Here is an 18,168-nt window from a genome sequence, read left to right as displayed (position 1 = left end):
TTATCATCTATAAAGTACATGCAGCAATACAGAAAAAAAAAATAAATCAAAAGGGCTGGGTGATATGGACTTAATATGCAATCCACATTTTATCCCCAAAATATAGAATTTCTGATTTATTTAAATGATTTTTTTCTCCTTCCATAACATAAAAAAAGCAAATAATAATGACATTATTCAAAAGTACCATAGAAGTGGCCCGTTAACTCTTTTACTGCCAAATATTATCCAAAAAACAATCCCAACCGACAGTTCACTCCAAGGCAAACAGAATATTATGACTACATAAACATGGTGGATAGGCTACCACATGAAAAATCACATTACATTCTTTCATTAGAAAAAAAAGTATGTTTCTACCTTATTACTTTCTTTAGTAATCACCATTTGAAAATAGGTAATTTGAGGGACATCTAACAAAAATGGAAAACATAAGGAGAAAACAAGCTTTTTGAGAAAATACACATTTTCTGCACAACAGTGACTTTGATTTTATTTTATTTTTTTGTTTAGAGACGCTCTGTGAATTAGATTTAATGTGACAAAGGCTTTGATCATTCACGTGATCCTTGAAAATGTTCTATTTCCTAAGATCCACCATGTAATTTGTTACTACCGGGAGCCCATTGAAAAGAGATACAATGCTGCCATCTGCTGGACATAGTTAGTGGCTGTTCTGTGATTTTTGCACCCGTTCACAAAAGGAGCGCTGCACAAGTCGTTGCACTGCCCATTGAGAGAGAAAAAAAAACGTAGTTGACGTCAATTGACGTTTTGGGCGATAAAAGAGTTAAACACAAACCTTAAAGGATCTTTGTGAAGTTTGTAACTTTTTTACTCGTGATTGCCACCTCTGGCACACAGCGTAACTGCAGCATCTGTGTCAGACTCGTTCATGGTGCGTGTGCAATACATATGGGCATTGGTGGAGCATGCATGATGTAGAAAAAGCTTTAATATTACCATTTTAAACGGCACCTTTAATACAGTTCAATAAAAGTGTTAAATGTTCGACAAATTACGCATCAATAAATTAAGTGGCTGGAGGAAGCAGATCGGTAGCGCTAACAAGAACAGGTGGAAATGAAAACACGAGTAGCCATGACATGAAAAGAGGGACACAAACAAAGATCATGACATCTTCAGTGTAGACAGTGCGCATCAGAACACTATGAAAGCCTCTTAACTCTTTGACTGCCAGACGTTTTCAAAAACGGGTTGTCGCCAGTGCCAGCCGATTTAAGCATTTTGAGTGATCTTTCAAGGTCCACAGAAAATGTTGTGTTTGGACTATGGAAACACACATCCGACCAAATGAAAGATTGGACTCTCATCTTTCATCAGAAAAAAAAAGTTTGTTTCTACCTTATTCCGTTCTTCAGTAATCAACAATAGAAAATGGTTACTTTCACCGAAATTCTCTGTTTTGAAACAAAAAAACGGAGAAAAAGAGCTTTTTGTGAAACAATGTTATTTCATGCACTCTAGTGAATTCTACACTTCTTTTTGTCCATGAATGATGCCACAAACACCTAAATAGTGCTTTACTTCTGTAAAACGCTTTCACCAACAATGAAAAAGTGTTTTTTGATTGCAAAATGCGTTTATTTCCATTCAACAGTGTAACAATTTGACAAAACAATTTCACAAACTATTTACAAATGTGTGCAACTGTGGTACTACTTACAATTATGTGGATGTTTCAAATACAGTTTTTCTTTTTGTAACGCTCTCCTGCGTGCAAGGAGACGCCAGGACTCGCACAACAGTTTACTTTCACTTTCACATTGGTCCGTTTTGCGTGCAAACGTTACACTTTCTTGACGGCCTTTTTTTCCGGGGAATAAAAAGCAAGTAGCAGACTGTACACACTCCTCCGATGAATATGCATTGGACTCGGGGCACTCTCCGTCGTCCGATCGAACGTCCGCCTGTGCGTGCTCGGTTGCGCTCCGCGTTACGACACCGTCCGTCATAGCCGCCGCATCAGCGGTTCCAATTTCGCCGTCAAGCTCGGATTTACCTTCATCATCATCATCATCAATGTACTCTTTTAGCGTTGGTCGATGGTTTTTGTCTTGTAAGTGTAGAGCTGCTTGCAAACGCTCGCCATTGCCCGTTCCCTCCTCCATCTAGCTCCATCTAACGTCTTCTACTTCCAACCACGGAGTCACCATCATCTTCATCATCGATGATGATCATCGTCATCAACAATGTGCTTTTTTAGCGATGCTTTTGGTCTTTGAAAAAAACGGCTCTGGCATTAGCTCCTCGCGACCGGCCACCATTTTTCCTTTGTTTTCCATTCTGATCTCCTGCTCAACGCTCTAGCTCCGCCTCTACTGACGCCCACCCGATCTTGTCAAAAGAGAGTCATCGCTGCCCTCTAGGGGCCAAAAATAGTCATTAGGCTCACGAGACCTGCTTAAAATTTTCAGGAGAGCTCCGCAAGCCTTCCCAGCACCCGTTTCAAAAAAAAAAAAAAAAAAAATGGGAGGACGTCTTTTAACGTCTTTGGCGCTCCTCCGTAGGTTTTTGCAGAACGTCATTTAACGTCTTTGGCAGTAAAAGAGTTAACAATGATTTTTATTTTTTGGTAACAAAAATAAATATAACCCCCCAAAAATATATCCTTTACACTGGTTTATCGCCTAGCCCTAGAAAGCACACCACACATTATTTATTGGTTAATATATCATACAAATTACAAACTCACCTGACAGATGGTTTCACATGTTTAAAGTTTCATTAATACTGCCATAAATTCATTTTTAAAAAAAGATTATTAAAATTTAGGGGCAAGAGGCGATTAATGTTTTAATTGTAATTAATCGCATGACTTCACTAGTTAACTCACGATTAATCGAAAATTTTACATCTGTTCTAAATGTACAATGAAAAAAATATCTAGGTTTTCATAGTCTTGTTAACAAAAGGGGGGGGATGTTAAACTAATAGAAATAGTTCAAATTATTTTTTGACGTTTCTAGCCGTCAATGGCAGTGAATCAATTAAAAAAAAGAAAGAAGAAAAGATTATTACAAGATTCGGGGCGTCAGGCGATTAAAGTTTTTAATCGTAATTAATCGCATGACTTCATTAGTTAACTCACGATTAATCACAAATTTAATATCTGTTCTAAGTGTACAATAAAAAAGATTCTAGGTTTTCATACTATTGTTAACAACATGTTTAATTAATAAAAATAGTTAAATGAATTTTTGACGTTTATAGCCGTCAATGGCAGTGAATGAGTTGAAAAAAAAAAAGTCATCATGAGCATTTCAATGTCATTTGGAAGTTAATTTTACAACATCCCTCGTATTAAACTACAGTATTGCATTTCAAAATTTGTCTGGAGATTTTCCACTAGAGACCAAAAAAATCCCTTAAGAAGACATCTAATCTCGCCTCGTTTGCATTCCTTTGGTCACTCCAAGCTTTGATGGTAAAACATTTGCACTATAGTCAAGAACCATTGGCAGCAAGTGCTGAGTAGTTTCTTGCATGTTTTATCCTCCTTTTTCTCAATTATAATATCTTATTATATATCACACAACTCTCAAGAGTGCCCTACATTTTTTTCCCCATTTCCCACGTTTGAAGATTATAATTGTCACTGAATTGGAAAATGACCAGTTCTCATTATCTCTGGGAGGGTGCCAAAGGTTCCTTAAGCTAACATTGAATGTCAAGGTGAAGTTCAAATTTAATCAGTCCTGCCAATGAAGCCATTTAAAAGCTGAAATATTTTTGCCATTTTGCTTCTTCCTGTCATCCATCTACAGTATCTATCCATCACATTAGTATTGACCAGTAATAGAGCCCTCACTAACGCCATGAAAGTTAGCCATGGCAGATGTTTTTTTTTTTGGGGGGGGGGGGGGGTTCCATGCTAGATTAATTGGTTGTACTTTAGTTAGATGCATACATTCATTGTCTTGGCTTCTTTAGCTTTTGATCATTCTGTAAATGTTTTTGTAAATTAATTGATATATAAATCATATTGTCCTTGGTACATTTTTAATACTTAATAGATTCCTTTATCCAATGTGGATTTTGTCAGAATGTATGATACATTAGAGTAAGGTTGGAATTCTGTAACTTTAGATCTTGTCTTAAATTTTAAGTCATCATTCACTTCTTGACCTTTTTTCCTAACTGTATGTAACTTGTTCTCACTGTATCTAATTTCAGATTGCAGATTTTTTTCTGTATCGTGTTTTGTTTTTTTTCGCTTCATCTTTGCGATAATTTTTTTTTAAACAGGCTAATGTTAGTGCAGATGTTAATACAGCCCAGTTAGAAATAAATAAATAAAAGAATATCCCAAGTTTGGAATCATTTGCCACTGAAAAACCAAATATAAAGTGCAGTGTGTCTTCTACAAAGCAGAATTGGCATGTCTATGGCAAGGGAAACATCATTCGCTAATTTATTCTATCTTTACAGTGCATCACATTCACCCTTTCATACACACATTCATAAACCAGTGATCGACTGCCGCCATGCACGGCGCTGCCAGGTCTCACTGGAAGCAAATAAACGTTCAGTGTTTTGCCAGTGGGGGAGCCAGACTTTTATAAATGGCGGGGCCAGGGAGGGGCCAAGATACTTAGTATGCGTATCCAAAGATTATGCCAAATACTTTTGTTTTATAAACAATTAATTTCAAACGCAGTCTCTAAATGTTGAAATATATTTAAGTACATATTACAGCACATGAAAACGGTTCAGGAAATGCATGGATGGATTCTAGCACGCAGGAGATTTTTGCCCATAATGTGCTGGACAAAATGTACAATATTCAAACATCGAACAATTAACAGTGTTGCAATTTGTTTGAAAATAGAAATTTGTTTCGTTTAAGGAACTAGTTATAATTTCTTGTTTAATTTTCCACACACCTTATGAAAAAAAATAGGAAATGTGTTACTCCTAGCACTTTATTTACAACCGCATCGTGTTACTAATGTTATTATTTAACAATAATGTTATTAAATCCTGCTATTAAAGCCCCCACTTCTAGACTAAAAACGTTAGGGCATATATACTAAGTGAGTAAGTGATAAGCTGTATTCTTCAAGCTGTTTTGTGTGATGTTTAAATCTCTTATTTTGAAATCTATGATTTTAATTTGGAAGGCCGCTCCGTACTTCTGTTTCCTGTTTCACGTCTTCGTTCGTCATAGAGCTCATGCATTTATTTTTAGCTTGTGCAAAACAACGTTAACTTATTGATGTCCGTTCAAAACATTCTATCTGAATATAATATTACATATAGTGGTACATAGCGGCACCTACTGTGCAGGAGGGGCATAGCAATTAGTAGGTGTCTGAAAAAAAATGGGAGGCTGCACTGGCAAGACGTGCGGCGCCACTGTGCCGGTCCATTGATATGTCAAAATGAACCTAAATCATTTGTTTTGAAACCATCCGATAGCAAATGCATGCGTCCCAAGGTTGCCCATTTGGATTTTCTACAATGGGTTGAAAGTAATTTATCCGTAGGAAGATCTTTGAAGCAAAAGCGAGAACAATGTTTAATCACACTAATTGATTAGAATTTTGATGATTTATTGGTTTCCAAATGAAGCAATCTATTATCCAGCTAGCCAATAAAAATAAAGACTGAAATCCCAGCAGTGTTTCCATTTTGTGCCACTCTGAACACTAACACTCAGTCATTTATTGGTCCCTGCAACCAGCTACCTACCCGCTTACAAACACACACACACACACACACACACACACTTCCCTCCCCTGTGGTCAATGCCCTAGCAAAGCATCACCTGGCAGCTGGTGCAGTCGTTGAGGTCTCATCTGGCCTACTCTGCTAAGACGAGCCAGAAGACAAACCATTTGCGGCTTCTGATGAGCCTGTTAGATCAGTTTAACACAAATTGCAAATAAGTGACTTTTAATCTTACACCTGTTGCAGATCTATAAAGAAAAAAATCATCTACTCTATGCCAAACTGTTGCCGCGTGCTGTGTGCAGTCTTATTGCTGAGTAAATCGAAAGCAATGATTCCAGCTGTCTTTCACTTCCACATTTGCGCAAAGACCAAACTTATATTGCATAGCAGAAGAATCAGAATAAGAATAAGTAATGCATTTTTGTATTTTCCAACTGGCAAGAATGATTTGTTAGCTTGCAAAGCACAGATCTGTCAGCAGTTGGCACGCTTTAATGTGGAAATTAGTGATTCCTTCTTGCCAGCTTCAAGCTTCTTGGCAAATAATGTGACAGTGTTGTTCTGTGACACTCTTAATCTGTCAACCACACCACTTGTTGAACCAACAAGGGATTTGTAATAAAATGCATTCTACACGCAAAAACCACTAAAGATGCTCTTTCAAAATCATTCCACTTTTTGGGGGGTCAAGCTCATGCCAAAATAACAGGTGGTTCAATACAGTGACCCCTAAGGCCTCTACTACAGTTACTTCAATGTAAAACCAATTGAGAAGCAAACACACATTTGAACAGTTTTCAGTTATTATCCTCAAAAGGCACAATGAAAACACAAAACTTATTAAGCTAATGTTATAAATAACTAATAACGTGTAGAGTTTTTAGACCATTCTCCAAAGGCCTTGTTTAATATTTGTTGGAACAAAATCATATTTGCACTTATTTAAAGGCAACATTTACTGGTCTGCTGAGGGTAGAGCTAATGGCCCGTCATACCTTCTCCCTTAAATGTGTGTTTTGGGGAAACAAATTTTGATGCCTCTGAAAAACCATACTCGCCTCTTCTCAAATTCATACTTTTTTTGCATTGTTTACACTTTAAGGTTTAATATCAAACAAACGAACAAAAAAATTGTGATTAATTACAATAAAAAAATGTAATCGTCTGGCGCCCCAAATTTTTAATAATCTATTCTTTTTTTTTATTGGGGGTGTCGGGAGATTAATTTTTAATTGTAATTAATCACATGACAAATTTTATATCTGTTCTAAACGTACAAAAAAAAATCTAGGTTTATATACTCTTGTCAACAAAAGTGAAAAAAAATTGAAACTAAGAAATTAATTTTTGACGTCTATAGCCGTCAATGAGGTTGTTTTTTTTTTTGTTAAAAAAGTTGCAAGAAAATGCCACGATCCAAATAAATTCAACAAAGGATGATACAGTAAGTAAAGTAATTGACATGTATCAGTCTGGAAAGTTACAAAGTTACAAAGCTGCTCCTCAAGCTTTGGTACTCCACCGAAACACAGCGAGAGCCATTATTCACAGATGGGGAAAATGTGGAACAGTGGTGAACCTTTCCACTCCAAAAAAATACCCTAAGAGCACAGCAACAAATCTTCCAGGAGGCCACAAAGGAACCCAGGGCAACATCTAAAGAACTGCAGGCCTCCCTTGCCTCAGGTGTCCAAAAAGAACATAAACACACTTCTTACTTAAAAAAATGAAATAGATTGACGTTTGGGAGTATGGCTGACTAGACCAAAGTGAAAAGAACATTATAGGGTCTGCTTTACTCCTTCCAGACCTGGACAGCTTGTTTTGACCAATGGAACCTTGAATTCTGCTCTTAACCAAAAAATACGGAGGGCACACCCCCAGTTCTAAGCTTAATCACCACTTAAACAAATAATTTTAAATTTAATTGGGTTACCTTTATCTGATATTTACATTTTTTCACAGCACTGTAGTTTAGTCTTGGGTTTTTCTTATTCTATATAAAAATGATTATGTAATTGTAGAGTTTGTGTAATTGTTTTATGGTCTTAAAAATGTATGTAAAACAAAACAACTGCAACTGAACTTTCAATTCTAGGCAGGTTGCATCGTTGTTGTTTTGCGCAGAGATGCACATGGTAGGCACATTGGCGCTCTTGTATGACAATGCTCAAAGTGTCTCAATAAGATGTTAATTATATTTATTAATTTATTTATGTATTTATTTTAATTTTTTATTTGTCATTTTTTATTTTATTTTATTGTTATTTTTTTAATTCAATTTTTTTGAGTGTCTACCTTGAATGAAATTACAGAAATTTAATAAATGAATAAATAAATAAAAGGCAGTACTGTATCTAAAAACAAAAATAGTTTTAATAGGTATAATCTACTGTTTCATCTGTTCTATTACAGTGGCAGTGTTAAATAATCCATCCATTATCTGAAAATAAAAGTAATTTGTGATTCGTCATATAACGCAACAATGGAAAGCTTGTTGTAGCTACTAGCTCATATTCTTTATCCTGCTCACGCCACCATTTTCCACCAGGGTTGTCAATGTCCTTGGTTTGTCTTGCTTGAACCATGTAAAATGAGTTTTTAAAAGGCTTTTCTCAAGATGTACCATCTGAGCATCGCTCAGCTAGCCATTCGCTCTAGGCCTAAGCACAAAACACGACTGGCAGTGGCAAAAGGTAACAGTGAACCGTGTAGACCTTATGAGTGAGATTGAGGTTAAGGTGATGTTTCGCCCTCTGGCTTCTCTGTCCCAGCTCATCATTCCACCTCAAGTTTGCTTGTGGCCAAGCACGAGACATAGCATTGTTGATTTAACAACCACTTTGCTTCCCCACCCCCATTTGGCCCATTTTTTTTTTTATAGGTTGCTTTTCATCTAGTTGTAGGTAATATTTTGTTATCTTGTCATAATCTTTTTTGTTGTTTGTTCTTATGCTTTTTCTGGATGTTTGTACCATAATACTTTACGTTCACACAACTAGGGTTCCAAGAAGATAATATAAGACACCTGCCTATATGGAGAAAGTTATTTTTGTCATTGTATTGTCGTTGTACTGTAGTTTGTAAATGGGTCACAATGAAATTCGGTGTATTGCATTAGTCTGACCTAGAGTAAAATCGTTTGGTTTTAGATTATTTGGATTCAGAATATGGATCAAGATCACATAACTAAAAATGTTGTGCGAGGTCTTCTTTGACATTCTGTGTCTCGCTTTGGTATGACTCAAGGATAGATTAATTAGCTTTTGATGAATGAATCAAGGCAAGGAAAAAGACAAGGGGAAATCCAATTATAGCATTTAATTGCATACATTGTGTTGTGTGGTGGGATGTTTGCCCATGCTAGCTAATTTTAGTATAGAAAATATTTTGTTAACATCTGGTTTTGTTTGGAAAATTGGTACACTGGGGTAAAAAAATAAAAATAAAGTGATATTAAAAGAGAAGATATTGAGTGAAACAAATAGCGCACAAAATGCAAAGCTTTGGATTAAAGAGGTAACCTTGGAAGACTTTGTCAACAAAATGTGTCCTCATTTGACGTAGGCCCCAGGAAGTTGGAGGTTAGGTGGAATCCACTAGAGACCATATGCAGGTGGTGAGGGTGGGTGGTCCAACAGAGCCAGCAGACGGAAGATGGAACCTTTTACCTGATACACAGATGGTGAAGAGAAGATGCATAGGTCAAAAATACAGAAGGGGGGAAAAGCAGCAAAGGGACACTGATTGATTGGTAACAAACAATTAAAAAACTGTGAAAAAAGATTAATGGTCAATAATCTTAATTGGCAGGAAGTAATGTTTTATCCAGATTCAGGGACAGTTTGATATCCAAAAGGTGTAATCAAATATAACAGATAACATAACATAACATAATAGATCACTCATATATAGAAACATTGCACATTTTCTAAAAGTGAAGACAGTTTCATTTTAAAATTGTAGCAAACAGCACATATTGATTATTACTGATTATTGATTATTAAACCAGGCCTCAGTAAACAAGGCATAAAACATCACCTTTGTGGTAAATAAACAAAGGAAAAGAAATAGGAAATACACAACTGTATCGATTTCTTGGACAAGATAGATGAATAAACACAACTGGGAAAAAACTGTGTTTTTGGGGTACATGATGAACTTGCATTGTAACAACTAAGAGATGCATGGTGTCATCTTAAAAGTGTTGTAGAGGAGACAGAGGCAAACAGAGACATAACCTTAATTGAATGTTACAGCACTTTGCTTAGTGACCGGATGATACAAACACAAATGGTCTATGCACAGTGCAGCGATTTAAACACAAGTGCAGGTTTCCCAAGGTGACCTGACTCCTGATGTGTCTTTCAAAGCTTCATTAGTTGGTCGGTGATAGCAGGCAAAATGACTTTGCAAAGACTCTTAATGGCGATGTCATTACTTGTTGTAATTTGAATGTAGATTGGAACAGTTCCAATTAGGGACTGGGGATTCATTCATTTGATAACTTGTTGCCTTTAACTTTGAAGTTTAGTCTTAGTAAAACCTGATGTAGTTTAACTTTTGGAAAAAGTGGACAAAAAATTGCTCATATATTATCATTATTATTATTATTACAATATACTGTGTGTGTTTCTTGTATATTTTAATTTTCATACTAAATCACCCGTTTGATTCTACAGTATTTTCTGCACAATAGTAGTGGATATTAGTCTGGCTCTATTTATATTGATTTGGATTTATGAACTATTTTTCATGCTTGGGGTCTGAATGATTAGTTGGAGCAAAATCATTGGAATGAGTTCAGTGCTGAGCATGGGAGCTATTACTGATTAATGTGAAATGGCTGCAAGGTGCAACTGGACTCAATTGGAATGCAAAGTTATAAATGTAAGCCTACAAGTGTTTGCGTTTCCCACCGAAAGGCTCAGAGTCATCGAGACAAATTATACTGATAAGGCAGGCTTAGATTTCTTCCATGAGGTATGACTTTGCAATCTGTGGGCGGCCAACTGAGCAATTTTGTTTGCTGTTATCCTGCCATGGTTTCATGTGTACCAACGTCAGGCCAACATAATAACTCAGCCAATAACATGACCTCCATCTGGGACCTCTACTATGAAGCAGTACTTGGAGTCAGAGAGGCAACTTCAAGTTCATGTTTGATGTTCTCAATCACAAAAGCTTTAAAATAAGTGTAACAACACCCCCTTAGACATGTTCTCTGATAACTGTCATTATATTGTGTGTGTGCGTGTGCTTGTCCATGAAGATAAGAATTGTGACCCAGAATTGGCAGTTCTTAGTAAAACTCAAACTATCATTTGTTCCGCATGAATGGAAATGCCATTAATCCTTTACAGTCACCCCACCCACAAAAAAGCACCACAAAAGGCACTATATTGTAAAATATCAATATAAAAACATATAATGAGAAAGATAAGAAATAAACTTTTAATAATAATAATTTCTCTCTTTCCCCCCTGCTGCATGGCAGCCGGGACAGAGGAGGGCCTACCTAACCAGCAAGAACTCAGCGAGCGCCGCAAACACTCCTCAGTATTGCTCAATGGCACTTTCACGTTCCACTTTCTTAGGAAAGACAACAAATACCTGACACGTGGTGCCAATAATGTTTATGTTAAAATTGTTTGTAAACTGACTTCATAATAGTGAACCAAGGTTCCGTTAAGAGGTTCCATATTAATTGCTCCAATTTTTTTTTTAATCTATTCAAGCTGTGGAGAGTCTAAATCTCACTTGTAACTCAAGTCAAGGCAAAAAAATCAGTCAAGCAATGGTTCATATCTGGAGAAACTCTTAAAGTGGAGCACTCCAACTACCACTGTACCACTGTTCTGTGCGATTCACAGCATATCGTAATAAATGGAACACAAACAGTACTGTAATATCCCTGATAAAAAATCAAATATACCCCAGAGAGACCATGAGCAATACAAGGATCACAGAGCAATCATACTGTACACTTAATAATTGCTTTGAGGAAATTCCCTCATATCGTTGCAGCATCATTTCTTCCTGGCAATTATCTTGCCTTCCAACTCATTGCAGGAAAAGTCCAATATTTCTGAACTTAGAAGTGTTTGGGCTGAAAAATGTAATAACTCACCCACACAAAAAATAGGGTTTATTTTAGCTTCAAGTTCGATTCTCTTAAGACACAGTCAGCCACTACAGCAGTTAAACAGCAACAACTTGAATGCATATGCATCCAGGTTTCTTTGAACACATATTGCTTTTTAAAGAGAACATAACCCCAAAGCTGAAATAGTTGAAACATATTTTGAGGTGCTAATTAAAACCCCAAGGCTCTCCCTGACAAGCACCAATATGAAAGATTTTGAGGGAACGAGTATCTTTGTCAGCTCAATATAATTCCCCTTTGCAAGTCATTTACCAGACCTGTGAAAATTATGTTTTTTAATCATTGGTATGAAATATCTAAAGACCATAATGAAGGAATTAGATACTGTACTTGCAAATGGCTAACAAATGCAGAAGTACGTTTTGGATACACGTTCAACTACTCTCAACCAAATAAATACTTTTTGGTGGAAGCTTCATATTTTATGGGCATGAAGCCTTTTTCTCACAAGTGCTCATAAGTTTACATCAACAAGTCCTTACCCCTAGTGGAATGTAATGTAAACTTTCAAGCACAACTGTAAGTACATTTAATTTATTTAAATTGCCTTTGATACTTTGGCACAGTAAATGTCAGACCAGACTACTTAAAGACTTTCTCTCAAATAGTATTTAAGGTGACTAACCAAATTATTTTTATTTAAGATACTTGTCATTTTACTCAGTGTTGCTGTCAGGTATTTTGTACAGGGCTTGTTTTGGACATGTGGGAGGAAGCAAGAGTATGTGCAAACTCTGAGATTTGCAGAGTTTGAAAACATCTGACAGTTACTTTTGCCAAGTAATACTTGCTGACGTTTTATACGGATGACTTGACGTAATAATCCATGTCCGTTGGTTGATGGAATTGTCACCCATCTTGCGTTAGCTCTTCTGTGTCTCCTGTTTATGCAATTGATAGTCATCCCAATTCTTGTAGTTTAATTAGCGACCAGCACAAATGTAAAAAGTCTCTATTGATATTGACAAAGAGACAACCGCTGTTGACAGACCATTTCCAACTCGGAGTCCCAGGTATCTGTAACTGGCCAACCATAAAACACCAGTGCCCCTTAAGACCAACCAGCATTATGTCAAGAGACTCAAATACTTAACCTAACATGATGACTGCTTTATCTTAAAAAAAGAAAATAGACCAACTGCAATATAGCTATATATCTAAGTTTAAAAAAAATGCAATGGAACAGCCAGTTATTATTATCCAGCAGTCACTGAGGGACATATTATTAGAACCAGAATATATTATTCTGTACATAAGAGACCCACCTGGCAGTTTTGCAACCAGATCAATTAAAAAAATAATAATCCACAGTGCTTGCTGTAGGGGGGCTGCATATTGTAAATGATGTATCAGCAGCTGCACGATTGTAGATTTATGTGGACTTATGAAGGGCTACTACTGCTATCGTAATGTTCACATTCCAATTTGTATTCTTTCGTTGCCCTCACGCTCTTCCCCGGGTGTCCTTGAACTCATTTTCATCTTCTGTCAGATCACCTATTCCTTTTTGGTTATCAAATAAAAAGCCAATGCAGCTGGAAAGTGTGACAGGATTGTTATTATGCAAGCTGCTTCATCATGAAATCCAACAGCTGAGCTCTAATAAAATATTTATGGTCTGTGGACAGTGGCTCTGTCTCAGGTCCTTATTTCTGAAAAATCACTTTTGGGTCCAGCCGGTGGCACGTAGCTCAACATAAAGAAAATGCATGGTCGACAGCTATGCCTCTTTTTCTTCTTCTTTATTTTATGTGTGTAAAAATGTATTTGCAGTTGTATTTTACTTAGTTTTTATATTAACTTGTAGTTATTCTACTCATTTGTACATCCTGGTACACAAATGCACTTTATGAAGTATGCTCTTACACTTCACAAGGACGCTGTACGATTTTCTCCCACTTCACTGCATGCGTCCCCGCTAGAGTAATGGGGAGACTGTATACAACTCCTACAGTCCCTTGCTCCCCACCTCCCCCGCCCACAGTTATTAAACACCAAGCGATGCTCATTGCACACACAGAGAGCATGTGGTGGCTCATTCATGTGGTTCCTTTGCCTGCTGACCCACAATGCAATACAGCTGTGTCACATTTGTCGACTTTTCCTTGAAAAAGCATATCATTCTTGTGCACTGCACACTTATTCTGTTAGTCGCCTATACCGCTAAATGAATGGATGATGTATGTTGTGTGTACTTTTTGTACGATACTGCTATTGTATTTTTGCTCAAAATGTTGCATCAACCTGCCAAGGAACTACAGATAGAAGCTAGCTAGGGGCTATAACCGTGGTATAATTTACATGTTAAATGCCCATTAATATAAAATGTTATATATAAATAAATTTAAAAAAGCATCAGAACATGGTATCTTCAACTAGAATATGCACTGTCCTTTTCGCCCATCTTGGCTCTGCATTCTTAAGAGCAGGGAGTTTCAAAACCGAAAACCGGTATTGAGGCTCAAATACACCATGAAATACATTGAAGTCTAATTTCAATGGGGCTGTGAACTGTGCAAAAGGTTTAAGAAAAAGAAAAAAAACGACAACTACCACTACACATATTTATGCAACTTTCAAACATAAGTGCTTGATTTATTTTATTTTTTTAAACAAACCTTCACCCAGACTCCCTGTGACCTCAGTGAGTCACCTGTGAAACAAAAAGTCTTAGGTATGCTACATTTAGTTTTTATTCATACATAATCAATACAGTAGTATAACTTCTTGACATGGCTGATAGTGACACAACATCAGAGTCAAACAGAGATGGCTAGCATTGTGCTGCAAGGCATTATTTCGTTTATCACCATGACTACATTCAAAAGAATTTGAAACACTTGACTTTTTACATTGTTCTCACCACAAGTTTCATGTGCAGCGAATCCAAAAGGCAAAGCTTTCAATTTACAAGTCACTTTACATTTCAACACTCACCTGGTCATGAGCCTTGGGTAATGACCTGCACCTTTTGAAAAACGGAATTTCCCCTCAAGGCACAATTAAAACAAATGTTCTTGTTTCATCTCAGAAAGCGCAAGATCTCAGGTGCAAGAAATGAGTTCATCGCAGGCTCGCTGGCCTCAAGCCTTCGCGGTACTCTATAGAACTCAGACCTCTCAAAATAGGTTGAGGAGGAGTAGTCATCATTGTCACGCTCTAAGGGTGGTGGTATTCTCACAATGCTTCTGTAGAGGTTTTCTGATCATGTCCAATTGCTCCGTTCAAGCAATCTGCTACAGTTTCTTCTTGTCTATCTGATGCTACCCTGCTTAAATACTGGTTGAATACACAATAGTAATGTTTATTGAGTCAACAGTATCTTGGTTATTGTGACAGTGAACAAGTCAAAATGTTGTATTTTAGCACTATAGAACTGGACATTAGGCTACTTAACAGTCAATAACATGTGCCATATAAAGGTAGGTATAGATGAGGCTTGGAAAGATCATATTGCTGCTGAACCTTTTCATCCAGAGCTTGAGTCCTTGGAAATAGCGTGGTGTGGCTGATAGGATGTCCTTCTCATTCTGTATTCCAGTGTACAGATCCCTTCTTTGAACATCACAGTATGCAGTTATGTTGTTCCACGTTCAAAGGTCTAAATGCTTCTACTTTGAGCTCAGTACTCATTACACGCATGTTGCCTCCTAAAATTGAATTTGTATGTTTATTAATTTGCTGTCTCATTGATGTTGCAATAGCAAATTTAAAAGCAGATGGATTGTCACAGTGCTTTATTGAAATTGTTGTGACTCAAGTCACATCAATTATCTGTATTGAGGCTAGAACATAATTTCCCCCTCTCCTAAGCAGGTAAAGGACACAGTAGGTGCGACACAGTATTCAATATAGATAGTGTAATCAGGGTTGGTTAGACTTGAGGGTTACTTTTAAAATGTAATCCATCACAGTTACAAGTTACCTGCTAAAAAGTGTGGTTAGTAACGTAATCCAAGTACCATAATATTAAAGTAATGTAACTGGATTACTTTTGGATTACTCCAATATTGAGTATGCTCATGAAGACAAAATAAAAATAAATATCACCACAATATATATTCTATACAATGTGCCCCTGCTATTTGATAGATTGATTGATTGATTGATTGATAGATAGATAGATTGATTGATTGATTGAAGGCCAAATGCTGTTTTCGAACTGTCACTGAAAGCAACCACACCTCACAGTTTGATAGATAGATAGATAGATAGATAGATAGATAGATAGATAGATACATACATACATACATACATACATACATACATACATACATACATACAGTAGATAGTCATCCAATGAGAATAACGATGTGTGACATCAACTGCTAAAAGCACTTTTATCCCAGTCACAAGTTTAGCTGTGTATATGTTGGGTATGATGTTTAAATAGTGAATTGGTGGGAGGAAGATTTGTTTGGAAGGTGTAACTCACATTATGGTTGTAGCTAGCGGGCTAGCTAGCAAGAAGCTTTTAGCTCAAACTTTCGCTCCGAGTAAGTTCCAGTGAATACCAGTCGTCATTTCCTCCTCCCGTCCGTGAAGCTTTTTCAAACTGCCCGTGTTTGGAGGACACGACTAGTCAGTTTGTTCGTTCCCACCTTCCCGACATGTGGCAACGGTCCCAGTCGCGCTCTCTCTCTCTCTCTGTCCTTCTCTCTCTCTCTCCTTTGCACGCTCTCTCATCATAGAAATTGTAATCCCTCAAAGTAATCCCCATTTTTAATAAATGTACCTGTAATCTGATTACACGTTTTTCCCTCTAACTGTAATGGAATACAGTAAAAAAAGAAAAAGAAAAAAGCAATCTGATTACGCAACGGCGGTACATGTATTCCGTTACTCCCCACGCCTGGGTGTAATACTGTGACAAACCTTGAATTAGGATATGGTTGGCTTTTGGATGAGCAAAGACTATTAGGATTTCTCATCTCCCTGCCGTAGCTTTTCCCTCATTTAATGTTTCAGCGCTGTTTCCCATAATTTGGAAACTGATCGATCAAACAGCAAAACGCTTTGCCCTTTTTGTGCACCGCCTGTCACTAATTTACCTATCAACTCTCTCATTCCCACTCTCATTTTTATTCACTTTTTTTTCTCCCTCCCTTGCGACAGTTCAATAAATCGTTTGTACGCTTGACCTCTAAAAGGTTTTCATGCAAATGGGTCTTTCAAACTGGGGAAAACGGTAATATACTGTAAGGTTCGACTTCAGATGCATTTTAAACAAGGACTGATGTAAATCCCAACCAGGGTTCCGGTGGCCCTTGCTTGCCATTAGATACAGCATTATCATCAGAAGTATCACAGGAAATGATCCAATTACATTTAATTTGTCCAAAAGAATTGTATTTCAAATATATTTTTGTTTATCCCTCTATGCCAGTAGTATATGGTGACAGAGGCAGAACAATTGAACACTCGACTATTAGACTGCAGATGGTTCAATAAACGTGCCCGCCTGTTGCTATTCACACCACAGAATATATTCTGGCTTCCCGAGAGTATATCAGCTTTCAGGCCTGCATTTAACATCGATTAAGTTAATTTGGGAGTCAAATGAGTCAAGATCACTATTATGTCAGCATCCATTCATTTTTTAAATCTTTTTATGAGGTGGTGTAAAATGTAAAATAAGAGCCATTTATTGGCATGCCACATTTTGTGATCAGTCCACATTCATCTTTATTATTTTGATTAACCAAAATGGCTTTCTTTTGGTTATTGGTTGGTTAACAACTTAGCAAGTTGATGTGGACAGAGATTTGCATTAACCAGAGTAAAATGTGTTTGCATAAAGGTGAAATGGAGAGAAAGCATGCACATGGACTAACACTATAAAACAGAAAGTAGTACGATATTTATGAATAGAGTACCACATATCTACATGCAACTATATGACTAATTTCATGCATCAATCATCTTTTTTGCAGCGGAATTCCAGGAAAGAAGTGTGGGGTCATTATCTTAACTGCTGAGGAGCTCAGTAACTGCAGGGTCAGTAGCCAAGCGCTCGCCGCTCACACACCCATATGCACACACGTAAGCTGTGCCCCAATAATAGGATGTACACACACAACTCCAGAAAAGTTTTAATGATGGTCCAACTTTTTATAAGAGAGCATGAAATGTGACAAATGAGCTGGAGTTCCGCATGTGAATCACTGAGTCTGAGCTCAAGTATATATTTCTTTCCCCCGCGATGATGGGAATATAAATGTTCAATCCCCAATGGTGTTGCTCCACTTACACTTACTTTTACTTACGTGCATGCATACTGTTGATACACGGCATGAATGATCTCC

General features: G+C 37.0%; 1 protein-coding gene across 1 annotated transcript in view; it reads left to right on the top strand.

Moving 5' to 3' along the window:
- The window catches only part of cpne9 (copine family member IX), an 85,465-nt gene that overhangs the window by 42,527 nt on the left and 24,770 nt on the right, over window positions 1–18,168 (top strand). The window contains exon 7 of the mRNA XM_077543399.1: window positions 17,797–17,860. Within this exon, the coding sequence (XP_077399525.1) occupies window positions 17,797–17,860 (64 nt within the window). The remainder of the gene's footprint in view (window positions 1–17,796; window positions 17,861–18,168) is intronic.

Source organism: Vanacampus margaritifer, chromosome 1 (assembly GCF_051991255.1).
Source record: "Vanacampus margaritifer isolate UIUO_Vmar chromosome 1, RoL_Vmar_1.0, whole genome shotgun sequence".
NCBI classification, from domain to species: domain Eukaryota; kingdom Metazoa; phylum Chordata; class Actinopteri; order Syngnathiformes; family Syngnathidae; genus Vanacampus; species Vanacampus margaritifer.
Note: the sequence above shows the minus strand (reverse complement) of the source record. Positions and strands in the feature narration are given on the sequence as shown.